The following is a 17724-nucleotide window of genomic DNA, read 5'->3' as shown; positions in this document are numbered from 1 at the left end:
ATCTAAACCTCCTGTTGTACAAGCAGGCCTGCCTTGTCTGTGTGTTCCCCAGCGTCATGACTCACTAAGGCTGTGTAAGATGAAAGTTGTCTTGAAGAAACCACTGTTGCTACCATAAATGGTGCCCTCATCTGTACATGGGAATAGAGGGACCACTGTTTTCTCTTTGTGATAAGAATAAACTCTTCTGAAATTTTGATGACTAGGAACATCAGTGAAGGTCTTTAGGGGAAACAAAATGTATTTTTTAGTATACATGTTGTTATTTAATGTGGATTTTATTTAAGGACTCGAGGAAGTCATCCTTCTCACTTTTTTTAGAAAGCTAGAGCTCACCTGAAGCTTTAATTGTTTGACTAGTTTGGGGATTTTTGTAGAGACGAGAGTTGTACTGACGGCAAATTTCCCCAATGCAGTGACTACTCACATAATATTTGACAGTTAACTAATCTCAAAACTGCTTCAATTATCTTGTTTTCCACAGTGAGAAATTTAATTAAAACAGAGTACAGATTGTGAAAAGGTTATTTATGAAAATGCATTTTAAATGGAATTGAAAAGCCTAGGGACACCTTTTTATTTTAGATAAAAAGATGAAGGTTCTATAATTTTTCATATTCATTTTACCAGAAGCCAGGGTAAGAGCAGTATGCAATTTACTTGAAATGTCTATCAGAAGCCTCACAAATCAATCTTTTGCCTAAATTGCTTGAAAGGTTGACGTATTTTAGAAATGTAAGACTTTAGGAAATAAGTTCAGATTTAAAAGTTATGAGTGTGGAAGTTTTTTTTGTTTTTGGTTTTTTTTCTTCCTACTTTAAAACAACAACCAAACACCTTATCAAGGTAGCGGAAAGCTCTAAAATGCAAATGTCATTAAGGCACGGAAAGCAAATTTTGCTGTCATAATTAGGCTTGCCCATCCAAGTTTGTTGAGCTATGATGGTTTTATTTGAGCTAATGTGACAGATGTAACATATTCCTCAGGTGAATTAGGGCAGAGTCAGGGAAAGGAACTTGTGAACCACTAGATTATTCCTTTGTTATAATGGATTTTCTGCAAGAACCTGCCATGTTAGTTTTACACCAGCATTCATGGAACACGGTCTCTACCTTTAAGTAGATTAGAGTCTAAGAAGGAACATAGTGTTGGGGAGGAAAAATAATTTTCTCTCTACCTTCTGAGTTCTTAGCTGGAATGTATCCAAAAGAAAAATAAGTTTTTTGACATGCCTATTTTATATATATGTGAGAGATACCCAGGGAATTAGTAAATCTCAAAGAGGTGGCTTAGAACTCTGGTTTATATAGCATCTTCCGTAAGGAATAGTAAATTTTTGCAGAAATGACTAGATAGACAAAGACAAAGGACTGTAAGTCTCTAGGGAGAGCAAATTCTGGAAAGGTAAATAAATGGAAGTTTGTTATGTAGATTCCTCTGTTGGCATCTCAGGCTAATAAGGGTCCAAAGTTATCTTTGTGAGCCTCAGTGTCTTACTCCTGTAATCCCAGCACTTTGGGAGGCCAGAGTTGGAAGATTGCTTGAGACCAGGAGTTCAAGACCAGGCTAGGCAGCATATTGAGACCATGTCTCTGCAAAATTAAAATAAATTTAACAAAATAAACTTGTTTTTGGTGATCAACCTTGGTCCCTCCTGGTAGAAAGGGGAGGAGGGAAGCCTTTACCTTTATAAATTTATGTCTTGCTTTGATGCAGATATAAGAGGGCAGAGAGCTTTTTTAATCTGCTGATTCTCAATTAGCTTCAGCTCAAAATAATCTTTATGCTAAAGTGGCATATTTTGGGTTGGCATGCCTGATCTCCTGCAGTAGTTATCACCCTCACTTTGAATTCTTTCATAATTACTTGTGTATTTTAGGTGGTCAGTCTGTTATTTGGATCCACAAGTATACATCTTATTTAAGGTACTTAGAGTAATGTAAGTACTCTTTTATTTTTCTTACTACTTTCCATTATAGTCTAAGTTATTAATGGTAGGTAGGAGCCATGCCTTTTGATCTACAGGACCCAGTATATAGTAAATACTCAATGTTAGATTTCTTTGTTTTTCGGTTGAGACAGGTCTTGTTTTGTCACCCAGGCTGGAGTGCAGTGGCGCAGTTACAACTAACTGCAGTCTCAGTGTCCGGGACTCAAGCGATCCTCGGCCTCAGCATTCTGAGTAGCTGGCACCCCATGTGTGCCACTGTGCCCAGTTAATTTTCTTATTTTTTATAGAGACAAGGTCTCACTTTGTTACCCAGAATGGTCTCAGACTCCTGGCCTCAAGCAACCCTCCTGCCTCGGCTTCCACAAGTGCTGGAATTACAGGTGTGAGCCACTGTGCCCAGCCTGGATTTCCTGATGCAGAGACAAAACAGTTAACCTTGAGAATTAGAACACCTATAATTGACTTATGTACAAAGAATAGGGAGGAACAAACAGGAAAGAGAACTGCCTGATGGAATGTGGTAAGAATTTAGAGGAGATAACATTTAAACCAAACGGGAAGGGGATGAGTAGCACTCAGGTAGGAGCAACCAAGAGGACTCCCTGCGCAGACTCTATGTGATATTTAAAGGCGTAGACACAGGGAGAATCTTAATGTGCTGCAGTCAGCCAGAAGAATTTTGGTGATGTCCATTATTGATGAGGTTTATTATCATCTTTACCTTTATACATTTTTATTCTATTCATTTTGTTTATAGGTGGAATAGAGTGTGAGGTACATAACAGGATGTGGAATCAGGACTGTAGTGGTTAAAAGTAAATAAAATAAAAAAGCAGATATAAAATAGAACCACGTTGTCTGGCTGGGTGACAGAAGTGGAAGGCCAGCTGGCCATCGTGATATGTTCTTATAGCATGGCATTATCCTGGAGAGTTCACTACAGTACAGGGTCTGGCCCTCAATTTTATAGGGCCAGGCAGTATATCATAGGGGTTAAAAGCAAAGTTGGGAGCCAGACTGCCTTTACAGTCCTTGCCCTATCTTTAATTGCTGTGTGACCTTACTCAAATTGCTTAACTGTTCTGTGCCTCAGTTGCTAATTCAAAGATGGAAATACTCGGACTTATCACATGAGATTGTTAAGTTATAAAGATGAGGTAAGTTATCTTGTGGAAAGTACTTGATACCTGACACATAAAAGGTGATATATAAGTATTTTATTGTTATTGGCACAGAAATCTAATTCTTCAGTTTACCAATGTAGCTCAGTCTTTCAGGGCATACTCTTGCTGTATGTTGGACAGTAATATATAAAAATTATAATATCCAGTACTATTCACATGTGCTAGAATGACTAAAATTAAAAAGGTACTTTCAATTGTGAACTGGGATGTGGCATAGTAGGAACTCCGATGCACTGCTGTGGGAATGTACAGTGCTGCACCCACTTTGGAAAACTGTCTGGTACATTTGGCTGTCTGTTATGATCACAGCCCTCCCCAGGACCTAGCAGTCCTGCTTCTGGGTAATTCCTCACCAGAGATGCATATGTAGGTGCACTGGAAGAGTGTGTAAGAATCCTGTAGGCAAAACCTAGAAAGAAGCAAAATGTCTATCAATAGTAAAATGGATGAACAGATTATAGTGTAATAATTTAGTGTTTTAAAGCAGTAAGAATAAACCAATTGTTGCTACACACATCGATGAATCTCACATAATACTTAATGAAGGAAAAATGGCACAAAATAGTAGATATTCTGATTTCATTTATATAAAGTTCAAAGCAGGCAAAACTCATTGATGGTGCTGAGAGTCAGGATGGTGGTTACTTTCGTGGGAAGATGGTGATTCAGAGGGAACAAGGGCAGCTTCTGGCAACTGTTGATGTTCCATTTCTGGATCTGAGCATTGGTTACTTTTTTACTCCTGCTGTGTAGCTTGGTTGTACTCAGTTGGTGAGAATTCACAAAGCTGTGTACTTAGAATTTGTACCTTTTTATGACTTATTTTATGCTTGAATAAAAAGTTTAAAAATATGACCAATTTGTGAGTTAAGAGAATTGATAAGACTAAATAGACCGGATGCTCTCATTTAGAACAGAATAACACATCTTCCTTCAAGCAGATCTGTTATTAGACCACGTGATAATCTGACAGTTTCTCAGTAAGTCTAAAAGCAGAGCAGAGAATAATCTTAATGCAAATATTATAAAACTCTGATAGCCTGTTCTTAACATTTTCCGTGCCAGGCACTGGGAGCACAGTGGTAGACAGGCCGATGAAGCCCTTGTTCTCGTGGAGACTCAGTTCTGCTGGGAGACATATTGGGTTAATACATTAATACTTAATGTATTACATTAAGTAATATATATTGGGTATTGATGGAAGTCAGCTTCCAGACTCTTGCTGAGCATGACTACAAAAGGTGAAAGAAACAATCAACAAATAAACAAAAAAATCTTAGAATGCATGGAAGCTAAAATGGTTAAAAAATAGTAATAACTGGGCCAACAGCTTGTAGGAAAATGAAAATGAAAGGCAATTTTCCTCTGAATCACATAGTATGAAAAATGACTCGTGTGACTCTTTCCTCAACTGTCTTAAGAATGGCACATAACTAGTATCATTCTAGATACAGAGGAAAGACTAATTCATTTTATACACAGTGGATGTCTTAGGACATCAGGTTTCATTCTCTGGTGGAACCCTGGTGAGAAAGACTGCTGTGAGCTTCTGCCAGTTTCTAAAGAAGGTAGGTGAGAATGTGAACTGAGTCTTAAAAGAAACCTAGAGCCCGGAGAAGTTTTAAAAAATGGGCCTTAAGGGTCCACCCCATTTAGGTGAAGGGACTGATAAATCCCCTTTGCTGTGGAATGGATCCCAGAGAAGCTGGACTTCCAGAGAACACACTGACACTCAGCTTCCGATCATAGCAGTCCTTTGTGGGACTAAGGTTAACCTAGACTTGCCAGTTCTATCCTGGAGGAATATAGCAACATAGTCCTGAAATTATTTTTTTCATGTGTAATTGCTGATATTCAATAAAAAATTATAGGCATACAAGAAGGTACTATAATAAAAAACTAAGGAAAAGTACAGAAGTAGACACAGTGGACTCAGATAGCAAATATTAACTGTACTCAACTATAAAAAAGGAATTAAAAAATAAATTTGATGATTTAAACTGAACTGGAATGTATAGAAAAATAGACGTTTTGTAACTGAAAAGAACTACATGGATAGGTTCAGTAGCAGATTAGACAGAGCTGGAGAAAGAACTGGTGTGCTGGAAGTTAGATCAGCGAAGCAGGAAGAGACTGGACCACGTGGAAAGGACCCTGAGCACAAAGGCTCTCATGGCCACCTTGCTCGTTTAAAGCCCAGAGGTTCCACGTGGTCTCGTCCTTGCACCTCTCTCCCAGCTCACTCCACTTTTACTTCTTGTCTTACTCTATTCCTGCTGCTATAGCAAAATGATAATATTAATAAACGATAATAATTAGATGTAATTAGATACCTTAGATGGTTAATTTATAGAAGAAATGTATTGTCACATTTTTGGAGGCTGTGTAGTCCAAGATCAAGACACCTACAGATTAAATGGTGGAGGCTTGCTCTCTGATTCATAGATGGTGCCTCTTGCAGTGTCCTCACGGGGCAGAAGGACGAAATGGATGGCAGGGACTGGAGAGTCAGGCAGCTCTCTGAAGCCTGTCACAAAGGCATTGAACCAGTTCATGAGAGTAGAGCGTGCATGTCTTAAGCACTTTCCAAGAGGCCCAACTTCTTAATTCCACTGCAATGGACATTAAGTTTCAACATATATGTTGAAAGTACACAAACATGCAAACCACAGCACTCCTCTGCCTCATGGCCTTTATGCTTGCTGTTCATTCTATCTGAAATACTCTCCCGCTAGTCCCCTAAAATCTGTGTGACCAGCTCCCTCACGGCCTTCACATTTGTGTTCAAAGTCTGTTGTCTGAAAGGACTTCTCTGGCCATGGTGTCTAAAATCTCAAACCTCCCCAACACTCTCATTGTCTTATATACCATATATTTTGATTGGTTTTGTTTCTCTGCTTCCCCATGAGGACAAAGATTTTCGTTTTGTTTTGTTGGTGGTGGATGCTGTGTCCCCAGTGCTCAGCACAGTGCCTCACACATAGTCGGCATTCAGCAACATCTGCTTCCCAGGATAGATGGAAAGATGCCCATAAAAATCTGTAGCATGATGCAAGGTTAATATGGACCCAGTGAAATTTAGTTATTCCCCCTTTTTCCTATCTTTGTGGAATTTCTGGTTTAATTTCATTTTCTTTAATTTTTTTATTTACAGTTAGTTTTCCCTTCACTTGTTTGTAGGATTTCTGACTTAACTTCATTGTTACTTTGTTTTTCTGTCAGTGTATTTTTCAGCACCTTGACAAATTAAGCAAATGAAATTCTATCTCAGTTGGATATGAACTAACAGAAGAGATCCTATGAATGATTGACACAGACATATTTTAAAAGGCTGTATTCAGATGTGGATAGAATGGCAGCTAATCTTGGTCAGTCATTACCTAAAATCCAAAGTAGTTAATACAAGTATTTGCAGGATGGAAATGTAGACATCACATTTTAGAGAAACTTTTAAGAATTCATCTTATTGTATAAAAGTCAAATACCTGGATAGCTTTGACTTTTCTCTGGTCTGAAAGCTTGAGAACGTTAAAAGGAATAGGTCTTTAGCTAAAACAAAACTACGTTTATTAGGTATGAACTGTGCCAAACAATTTTCATAAGTATTTTTTGGCTAATCTTCCCACAACCATTGGTTACAACCAGGAGGTATATTATGATTACCATTTTGCAAATTTTTAAATTGGGATTCAGAGAGATTAGTGACTTCCCCAAAGCCACACAGCTAGTAAGTAGCAGATCTGGAATCTGAACATAGTCATCAGACTCCAAAGACTGATGCAAAGAAGTTGTATTAGTCTAGGAGTCACATAATATTTTCCTCACAGCCCTAAACAACTGGGCATGTGACTTAATTATTAAACGATGACTTATTTAAATGATAGAAGGAAGATTCTTATTTAGAATCGTTAATATGGTAATTTTTATCTTTAGTTGACTTTGTGATGTGCTCATAGTCTAATTAATGAGTCTCAGTGGTGACACTACATCAACCTGGATACTGTTACGCAGAACCCCAGTGAAAACTGAATTTCTGAAAAGACTGTTTTCAGTTAATGTTTGTTTTTTAAACTCAAATTATAAGACTAAGCTTTTAGCACTGTTTTATATGAAAACTTTTTCCATGTTGAAGTGACCAGTTGTCCCAATTAAAGTGAGATGTCAGATAGCGTAATTACATTCTTTTAAAACGACTCAAAACTGAAACAGTATTTTAAAAATCACTTTTGTAAATTCATCTGTTCATTTAAAATGATTTTTCCCAGGTTTACATGTGATTTTACTTGTAATAGAAATAAAATTAAATAGGTCATACTGTTTCCTTTACCCTGGAAAATCTCTTCTTTTCAAAGCAAGATTTCTCTGGTGTTTGGCCATGTGTCGGTTTGAGTTTTGTAGGTCAGGAATGACAAATGAAGAATCTCCACCTGTGTAAGAACGCATCTTCCCTTCCTGTAGCCTGACATCCGCCAAGCAGACAGCTCACCACTGCCAGCTCAGTGCCGTTTCTAAGCTAAAAAGTCAGACTTGATGAATAAGCAAGTCTTTTTAATGAGGCAAACATTATTTATGTTTACAATACTAATTTCTCATCCATGTTTGTTCAGTTTTTAATAATGTTCTGATTTCAAAAGTAGAATACAGAGTTCCATAGGCAATTTTCTGCTGAGGGCAGGGAATCTAAGACTGATACTTAATGTTTGGCAGAAAATGATACAGGTGAGTTCTTGTCATCAAATTTTACAGTATTGTAATACTGCATTTTATTATACAGTATCTCCTCAAGTTGCATTTTTCTTAAAGAAGCACTTAACTACATTTCCTGCCATTTGTCATTAATTAGTTCTTTTTGTCATTTGTTCAACAAGCATGACCACATGCCTCCTATGTGCTAGACACTGGGAATACAAGAGAAAAGGCCTGCTTTTTACCCTTAAGGACCTTACAGACTTACTAGTCTGTAACTGTGTGCAAAGAAATAATTACAGGAGCTGTGACTATACAAGTTATTAGTTATCATGGATGCAGGAAGGAGAGAAGGATAATTCAGCTTGGAGTCTTCTTGTTGGTTTACCAAAAAGGTGATGTCAGAGGAAACAGCCTGTGCAGAGGAATTGCGGGTGAAACCACACGGCTGCTGCAGGGTCATCGCGCAGGTGCTGAAGCACACAGCACCAAGCAGCAGTGGCAGGCACCTCCCTGGGTGAGTTGCTGAGGGCAGAACTATGAGAGGCTTAGGAATTTGTTCTTTATCTTGTATCTTTATTGATTAGTTAATCTCCCCCTATTGTTCTCAGGACAGAGGAGTGCGGAATGGAGATTTTAAGCAGGCAGGGAAGCAGTACAAGCGAGGATTTGCGTTCTAGGTGTATAATTTTGGAGGAATGTTTAGATAAGGAAGCATTAGAAATCCAGGATCAGTTAGGGTCTCTGACTAGTCCAGTTGAGGAATTCTGAATGATTCTGATGAATCTAATAATTCTGAATGAAATGATTCACATTAGGAATGTAGAGGAAGGGGGGATGGGTGTGAGAGAGATTTAGGGAGATTAAAAATAGACTCATTGGCTAGTTGGATGACAATGGGATGGTAAAGCAGAAAGCATTGATTTTTCTCCGGATGTTAATGCCTTCCGAGTTGTGTGTGGACTGATGGATTCTCACCACAGTATTAGAGATCTCTTGTATCTCCTGCACTGCCTTGCTCACAAGTGCGTGGCCTGATTTTTAAAGTGCAAGGAAAGGGATAAGACATCTTTGCAGTATATTTTGACAACATAGGGGTGCGGTATGTATGTATGTATGTATGTATTTGAGATAAGGCCTTGCTTGGTCATCCAGACTGGAATGTAGTGGCATGGTCTTGGCCCTGCATGGCCTTAGTCTGCAGCCTCCGCCTCCCGGGCTCAAGCAGTCCCTCCACCACAGCCTCTCGAGGAGCTGGGAATACAAGTGCCCACCACCATGCCTGGCTAAGTTTTGTATTTTTTTAGTGGAGACAAGATTTCTCCGTGTTGCCTAGGCTGGTCTCAAACTCCTGGACTCAAACAATCCACCCACCTCAGCCTTCCAAAGTGCTAGGATTAGTAAAGGAGCTTTATTAAGCTTCTTCAGGGGAAATTCCTTAGGTTGCTTATAACTTTATACTGCCAGGTTTCCTCACTTTTGGTCATCTGATGAATGGCTAGACGCTCTGGAGATATATGGACCAGCTGAGGAAAATTCAGGAAAGAGGTGAGAGGACTAAACAGAGAAGAATTTGGCCTGCTTTGCCTCTAGAGGCATTCAATCCAGCAATGTAATGAACATCTTTTAAGTCGTCATTATGTTCCAGGCACTGTTGCTACTCTGTGCCTAGTGTGATAGCGTGAAAGAATTAATAAGACACAATCTATATTCAGACAGGTAGGTGAGGCAAAAAGCAAGGCATATCCTATGCAGCCCAGTAATGGAAGTATGTATATGAGGTCCATTGTTGGCGTAACAAAGGTGTCATAGACGGTTTTCATGGGATTGAGAAGTTGTAACAGAATTGGAAGCTCTCATTTGAACTTCACCTTGAAAAAGTCACTAGACAGGGCAAGCCAGAGACTCATAGGAAACAGCACATGAACTAGAAATAGTCACTGCATGGGAGGCACAGGACACATTGCAGAAAAAGGAGTCTGACATGTAGACTGGGGCTTGTCACAATGGGGTTCTCTAGGAGCAAATACGGAAATGGGAAAAATTACACAAAAATTTCAAATATAAAGAAAACCTTTCAGCATATCTGAGCAGTGCCAGCAGTGAAGTTTAGTGAGTTCCTCATCCCAGGTCTTGGCAAGCTTTTCAAGAGTAGATTCTAAGCTTAGATGTGTGCTTGATCTAAATCTTGGACATCCCCTTCTATACTTTGATTCCACTCAATTGTCTGTTGAGTCATAGCAAATAATGCATTCACTATTTTTTAAATTTCTGTCTTAGCCTCAGAAACATCTACTGAAGAATTTTATAATACAAAAACTATGTAAATAAGAAAAAATGAGCAACCAGTGGTTCAGAACACTGGAAGAAGATGGGAGCGTTAGGGAAAAAAGGGAGGCCTGCTAAACCCTCAGATCACCCAGTCCTCAGACAAAAAAAAATCTTAAGGTTTAGAGGCTCTTACCCAGCTCCACTACTCTCTACTCTTCCTCATTTTAATCGTTTGCTGAATCATTTGTTTATTGGTTAATCCCCCTTCACTGTTGTTCTCAGCCAGTGACCTCAACTCCTTCCTTGTGGTAAAAATAGTAGATGTTCGACAAGAATTTCTTGTGCTCTCTGCCTGGACACTTAGACACTGATTTGCAGTCACACTCAGCTTTTCCTCCTTTTCTCCTGTTGCACTGTGCTTCATGCTTCCCTATGTGTTTCAAGCGTTGTCCACTGAACAGATAATACTCGTCATAATGGAAGTACAAAATATTCACCACCATGGCCAAATCAAACTGCGAAATCCTCCTGAATAAATCTTGTGAAAATTGCAAATTTAATCTCTTAATATCTTCAGTATAAAAATATCAAAGTCAGTAATTCAAAGACCTAAACAATTTGAAAATTCAAATAAATTGCTAGTATTATAATATCTGACAGAATAATTGAGTAAGGAATGAGTGTCATAACTGTAGGATTAGAACAGTATACTGCTTAATATTTTATTTTTTATAATTCTAATCATTTACAATCTTGAGTCTTCAAATAAGCACAGAAATAGAATTATTTATTTGAAGAAGCATATTCTTTTCAAACTAACATTACTAAAGAAACCATGATCTTTCATTTTGCCAAACTGGATGCACAATGCAGTGACCTAGTTTGCAAGTTTCAACCTTCATCTTCACCCTTTCTGTTTCATGCCCACACACCAAGAGATATTTCATAAACACAACATGAATGATGTCATCCAAATTCAAATCCTTATTCCTTAAGTTGGTCCTTCGTGAGCTAATGTTTAATTTTCTGGGTCTCCTCTTCCATTTGCAGCATGCAGAGGAACCATAACAAGCTATTTGATTCCTTGAATGAGTTTAGTTCTTGTCTTCCTGTACCTCCATTGTTTTGCACCTGCTGTTCATTCTGCCTAATATTAATTTTTAATCACTATTTTAATGGCAACTTCTACTTTCTGTGCTTTGAAACTGATTTCTAGCATTGATACACCTGGGAAATTTTCTTCCACTTTCTCTTTCCTAACTGGGCTGGTCTATCCCACCTCAGTTGGTCTATCCTACCACAAGTTGACTTGTAGAATTGTAGTTGTCTCTTTAGTTGTCTGTCATCTGTCTCCCACTACACCTCATGTCATCCTACTTACTAGACTCCTTTCCAACCATGGTGTCTAGCAGAGTGCCAGAAATGGCATGGATACTAAGTGATGAAGGTTTAATTTAATACAAATTTTCCTTCCATTAGGAGCTTCCAGCTTCTTTTAATTCATAAGAATTATTTGTAATGTCTGCATTTTGCTACTTATCTAATAACCAAAATCATCTCAAAGTATTTGTTTGTTGTCTGATAGCTTTCTCTTCCTTGATTAATTATTGGAAGATCATAGTGGAATTAGTAATCTACCTTTAGCTACTATGAAGAACACTGGCTTGCAAATTGTGTTATAATCATATTCATGACTTCTATTATTCCTCTGCCTCCATTTAATGACTATCATTTTATATTATACATTGTCATCAAAGTACAAAACATATAGCTCTTTGACAAATATTCAGTTGCTCTTTTCTAAAAAAAATTTTTTTTTTAATATTAGTGATCATATGTAAATAAATTATGTCTTACTCTCCTACAAAGAGAGCACCATTACTTCATATTAATATTTGTTTTACAAAGTTGAAAACTTTCTAGTACCACACTATTTTGATTACTGTAGCTTTATAGTAAATTTTGACCAGGGAAGACTTACGGTCTATCCTGAAGAATGTTTCATGTGCAGTGGAGAAGAATGTGTATTCTGCTTTTTTTGAGTAGAGTGTTCTATAATTGTCTGTTAGGTATAATTGATTTGTATTGTTGTTCAAATGTTTTTTTTTCTTTTTTGGCCTTCTTTCTAGGTATTATACTTATTACTGAAAGTGTGTTGATGAAGTACCCAACTATTATTATTGAATTTTCTGTTTCTCCGTTTCATTCTGGTAGTTTCGCTTCATGTATTTTGAAGCTCTATGACGTATATGTTTATATATGTGCATACATGTTTATAATTATTTTACCTTGTTGATGGATTGATCTTTTTATCATTTCTCAAAATGTTGTTTTTCTCTAATAACAATTTTTGTCTTAAAGTCTCTTTTGTCTAATGTTAGTATTATAGCTACTCTAGCACTTTAGTTACTATTTTCGTGGAATATCTTCTTCCATACTTTTCCTGTCAACCTGTTTTTATGTTTGAACCTAAAGTGTGTCTCTTGTAGACAGCATATGGTTGGATCATTTTTTCCATGATGCTAATTTCTGCCTTTTAATAGGTGTGTTTAATCCTTTTACACTTAATGTAATTACTGATAATGTAGGATTTATACCTGCCATCTTGCCATTTGTTTTCCACATGTTTTAGGTCTTTTCTTGTACCTTACTTCATTCTTTTGTGTTAAATGTTTTCTTTTTATTCACTGCACTACTTTATTTGTTGTTTCTTTTTCTACATTTTTATTTTTGAATTATTTATATTGCTTTCTCAGAATTAAACCAACACAAAAATGCTCTTTAATAGCTCCATTCTCTCCACTCATTTTTGTCTTATTTCTGTCATACAAATTACATCTTTATACATTGCGTACCCATTAACATGGATTTATAATTATTTCTTCATGTATTTGTCTTTTAAATCAGATAGAAGGAAAAGAGTTACAAATTTTTAAAAAAGTTTATACTATCTTTTATATTTACTTAAGGATTTACCAATGTTCTTTTGTTGTTGTTGTTGTTGTGGTTTGTTGTTTTTTAATGTGGAGTCAAATGACCTTTGTCTTAATTTCTCCTTCATTTTTGAAGGATAGCTTTGCTGGATGGAGAAATTTTAGTTGACAATCTTTTTTTTTTTTTTTCTTGTTAATATGACTTCCCGTTGTCTTCTGGCCTTTACGGGTTTTGTTAGAAATCAGCTACTAATATTATAAAAATCTCTTGAATGTGATAAGTTGCTTCTCTCATTCTACTTTCAAGATTCTTTGTCTTTGTCTTTCAGCAGTTTGACAATAACCATGTCTACATTTGGGTCTTTGAGTTTATCCTTTTTGGAGATTATTGAGCTTCTTGGATGTGTAGATTACAGTTTTTCATTAAATTTTAGAAGTTTTCAGCCACTGTTTCTCAAAATAATCTACTCTTATTTTTTCTTTTGGGTCTCTCAGTATGTATATACTCATATATGTTCATACTTTTGATGCTGTCCCATAGATCTCTGATACTCTGTTCATTCATTTTTTTTTTCTCTTCCTCAGACTGGATTTTCTCAACTCATCCATCTTCAAGATGACTAACTTTTTTCTTCTTCCTAGTTCTATCTGCTGATGAGCTTCTAAAATGAGTATTTTACTTTAGTTATTGTACTTTGCAACTTAAGAATTTATTTTGGTTATTTTTTATGTTTTCTATATCTATATTAATATTATGTTTGATGAGACACTGTTCTTATACTTTTCTTTAGTTGGTTAGAAAGGCTATTATTTAATTCCTTGACTACACAACTATCCCCTGTGTATACCAAAATCCACACATAATCAAGTTTCATAATCAGCCCTGCAGAACATATATATTTGAAAAGTTGGTTTTCCATATATATGAGTTTCACATTCTATAAATACTGTATTTTTTAGTTGGAAAAAAATCTGCACTAAATGAACCCACACAATTCAAATATGTGTTGTTCAAGTGTCAACTGTATTGAAAATAACCAAATTGAAGTCTTTGTCTAGTAAGTACAATATCTCAGCTTCCTCAGGGACTGTTTCTATTGACTGCTTTTTTTCTTGTATAGGGACATACTTTTGTGGATTTTTTTGCATGTCTCAATTTTTTGCTGTTGTTTAAAACTGAACATTTAATGTGTAAACTCTGGAGATCAATTTTTTCCAGGGTTTCTTGTTTGTTTTTGTTATTTGTTTAGTGACTTTTCTAAACTAATCTTATAAAGTCTCTATTTCTTGTGTGTTGCTATTGAAGTCTCCTCTGAGTTAGTTTACTAGTCAGCTAATGATTGGGCAGAGATTTTAGTAAATGCCTGGAAACTTTCTAATCTTTGCCAAGGGCCTCTGGGTGCATATTGAGACTCATGCTTAACCTCAAGGTCAGCCAGAAGAGAGAGCTCAGAGCCCTGTCGGGTCTCTTCTGGGCATGGATGTGGCACTGTGAATGGTCCCGGCCTTCTAGATTGCCAGGAATAATTCAGAGCTTTACAAGGCCTGTTTTGAATACCTCATTCCCTACTTTTCTTTTGAAGGTTTTTGATTCGCCCATTGTTTGCTCAGTTTTTCTTCACTACTTCAGGCAACAGAAATGTCAAACAATTGCCTCTAAGTATTTTCTTCAGATACTCTGAGGAAAAAGGCATTTTGCAAGGGGTGAAGTCTGAGTCAAGTCAAATGAAGACAGTGCTCTAGGAATGGGGTTTTGTCAGAACTCCAGCCTTGTTCTGCCCCATCTAGCGGCATCCAGACTCCTGGTGATTGTGGCTGTTGGTTTTCAAGGTTCCTGCAGAGTTGGGGAGTGGGGTTTGGGAATAAAACAAGTTAGAAGAGCGCAAAGCTCACTGTTCTTACCGGGATTCAGCCATTTAAAAAAAAGAAAAAAGACAACATTTTCTAGATCTCTGGAATCTTTTGGTTAATTTCCAGGGTTCTGAAAATGGCGATTCTAACCATTTTTACCAGTTGCTCTTTCTTGGCTTTTGTAGAGAGAATGTGTGGAGGTTCTTCACCGTTTTCACTAAAGTCCCTCCTATATTTTTCTTTACACTATAAGTAGACATATAATTAAATGCTAGCTGAATTAATGGAAATTCACTAAAAGCAGAATGCTTCTTGCTTTTTAGAAGCTTCTCTGAACGTTTTTGTACTTCTCCTATTGAACGTTTTTGTACTTCTCCTATTGAACGTTTTTGTACTTCTCCTGTTGAACGTTTTTGTACTTCTCCTATTGAACGTTTTTGTGCTTCTCCTATTGAACGTTTTTGTGCTTCTCCTGTTGTGTTCTAGGACTACGATGATGGATACGGCACTGCTTATGACGAACAGAGTTACGATTCCTATGATAACAGCTATAGCGCCCCAGCCCAAAGGTAAGAGTCAGTCTTTATTACCAGACCCCACGGCAGAAATCATTCCCTTCCACATTCATATATTCTGGGAAAAGTATGGCGGTCAGCTAGAGAGGTTAATTTGGCTCGCCCTGTTTCTGTATGTGTTTCAATGGAGAAGCCATATCTGTTCTAGCAGCCAGCTTGTATTACCCTACCCAAGTTTACCGTAATGTTAGAGAAATCAGGCTTGGGAAATAAAAACTGAAATTTTAGTCTAAAAATTTGACTTAAATGTTCAGGATATTTTGAGGAGGAACAGTGGCCTCAAAGTCTGTGACTATTTAGTATTAAGGCCCAAAATTACACTGGAACTGTGTAAGTATCCTACACTGTCAGTGCCTGGAGGAGAAACTATCAAAAGTTTTGTTTCCTATTCATAGAACATTTCAGTTTCTAAGTAGCAACTCTCCTGTTTTCTAACAACTTCATACTCCTACCTGTGAATAATGACTTAGCTGTAATTTATTTTCCAAAGAAATATTTACCCACAAATAAGTAAATGTTACCAGAGGCAAAACAGAGCTTCATATTACCTCTTCTGTTAATATTACCTTGATGTTCATTGATACATAAAATTAGTGTTTCTTATGTTGAGAATGTTGTCCTAAATATGTGGAAAACTTTTGTTTTATGTTTTAAATTCTAAGTGGAAGATAAAGGTAGACATATACACAAAACAAAATATCGGCTTTAGAGTGATTCTGAAGCATAAGAAAATATGGACTATGAGGTGATTTTGATGAAACACAAATTCACTTTTGAACTTGTCCAATGCCAGTCAAGCTTTGAACACATAGGTTCTCTTATTTGTTAACTCTGATCCTGAGGTAGATAGGGATATAAAAAAACTTTTTGTTTTTGCTCATACCAAATTTTATTCTTCTATAACTTGTAAGTATTGAGTAGCCTTCGAACTTTGACTCTCAACTGGTCTCTGTTGGTGGAAGCCTGTATATCGTATTTGTACCCTTTAGTGTGTTGAGAGTAGACCTAACACTTACGGAGCCCAGTGACTGGCATGTAGTAAATGCTTGATAAGACTTTGTATACACCATCTCATTTAAGTATCCCAGCAACTTTATGAAGTATATGGCATTGTTTTCATTGTATACATGAAGAAAAGGGGCACAGAATTAAGTAATTTGCCAGAAATCACACAGTAATTGGAAAGATGAAATTCTAAGTCAGATATTCTAAGTCAAAGATTTGTACCCTTTATAAATAAGTCCTTCTCAGATTTTGTTTGAAAACATAAATATCCACAGATATTTCAATATGTAGTCTAAATACCCTAGCAAAGCAAGTCTCCCATCCCCACATTTGCTGAGTGAATACTGTATTCCCGGCACTGTTTCCGTAAATTTTATAAGGCCTTACAGTCCAGGTTGTTTGAACACATCAGTCCTGACAACAGTACTCTAAAGCTGATGGTATTGCTGTAGATGAGGAGATCAGATAACCAAGAGTTTCTGGCGCTTGCTTGTGACCAAACAGCTGATAAAATGGTAATAGGTGTGTGACTGCCAAGTGCATATTCCTAACCCTGGTACATTTGTATGAGAGGCTCACTGCTCATTTCTGTTAGTTCTGTTCCCATATCTGTTATGGGATTTATATACAGTTATGTGTCATTTAACGACTGGGATATGATCTGAGCAATGTGTCTTTAGGCAATGTTGCCATTGTATGAACATCACAGAGTGTGCTTACACACCTACATGATACAGCCGGCTACACATCTGGGCTGCGTGGTCTACCTGCACAGCATGTTACTGGAGTGAATACTGCAGGCAGTGGACATACAGTGGTATTTCTGTATCTAAACATGTGTAAACATAGAAAAACTTCAGTAAAAATATGGTGTCAAAGATAAAATGTGGTATACCCATACAGGGCACTTACCATGAATGCAGCTTGAAGGACTGGAAGTTGCTCTTGGGTGAGTCAGTGAGTGAGTGGTGAGTGAATGTGAAGGCCTAGGACATTACCGTGCACCACTGCAGGCTTTATAAACGCTAAACACTTAGGCTACACTCAATTTATTAAAAAGTTTTTTTCTTTCTTCAATAATAAATTAACCTTAGTTCCTGCAACTTCTTTACATTATAAACTTGCAGTTTTTATTAATTTTTGACTCTTGTAATACTTAGCTTAAAACACAAATACATTGTACAGCTGTACAAATGTGTTTCCTTTTTTCGTATCCTTTTTCTAGGTACTTTTATCGATTTTAATTTTTTTTTTTTTTTTTTTTTTT

General features: G+C 36.9%; 1 protein-coding gene across 1 annotated transcript in view; it reads left to right on the top strand.

Annotated features, from left to right (window-relative positions):
- Positions 1-17724, top strand: part of KHDRBS3 (KH domain containing, RNA binding, signal transduction associated 3) — a 199861-nt gene that overhangs the window by 135848 nt on the left and 46289 nt on the right. Inside the window, exon 7 of the mRNA XM_011938134.1 lies at positions 15364-15446. Coding sequence (XP_011793524.1) covers positions 15364-15446 — 83 coding nt within the window. The remainder of the gene's footprint in view (positions 1-15363; positions 15447-17724) is intronic.

This window comes from Colobus angolensis, unplaced genomic scaffold (genome assembly GCF_000951035.1).
Source record: "Colobus angolensis palliatus isolate OR3802 unplaced genomic scaffold, Cang.pa_1.0 Scaffold17, whole genome shotgun sequence".
Classification (NCBI taxonomy): domain Eukaryota; kingdom Metazoa; phylum Chordata; class Mammalia; order Primates; family Cercopithecidae; genus Colobus; species Colobus angolensis.
The sequence above is the reverse complement of the archived record's forward strand: the minus strand, read 5'-3'. Positions and strand labels throughout refer to the sequence as shown.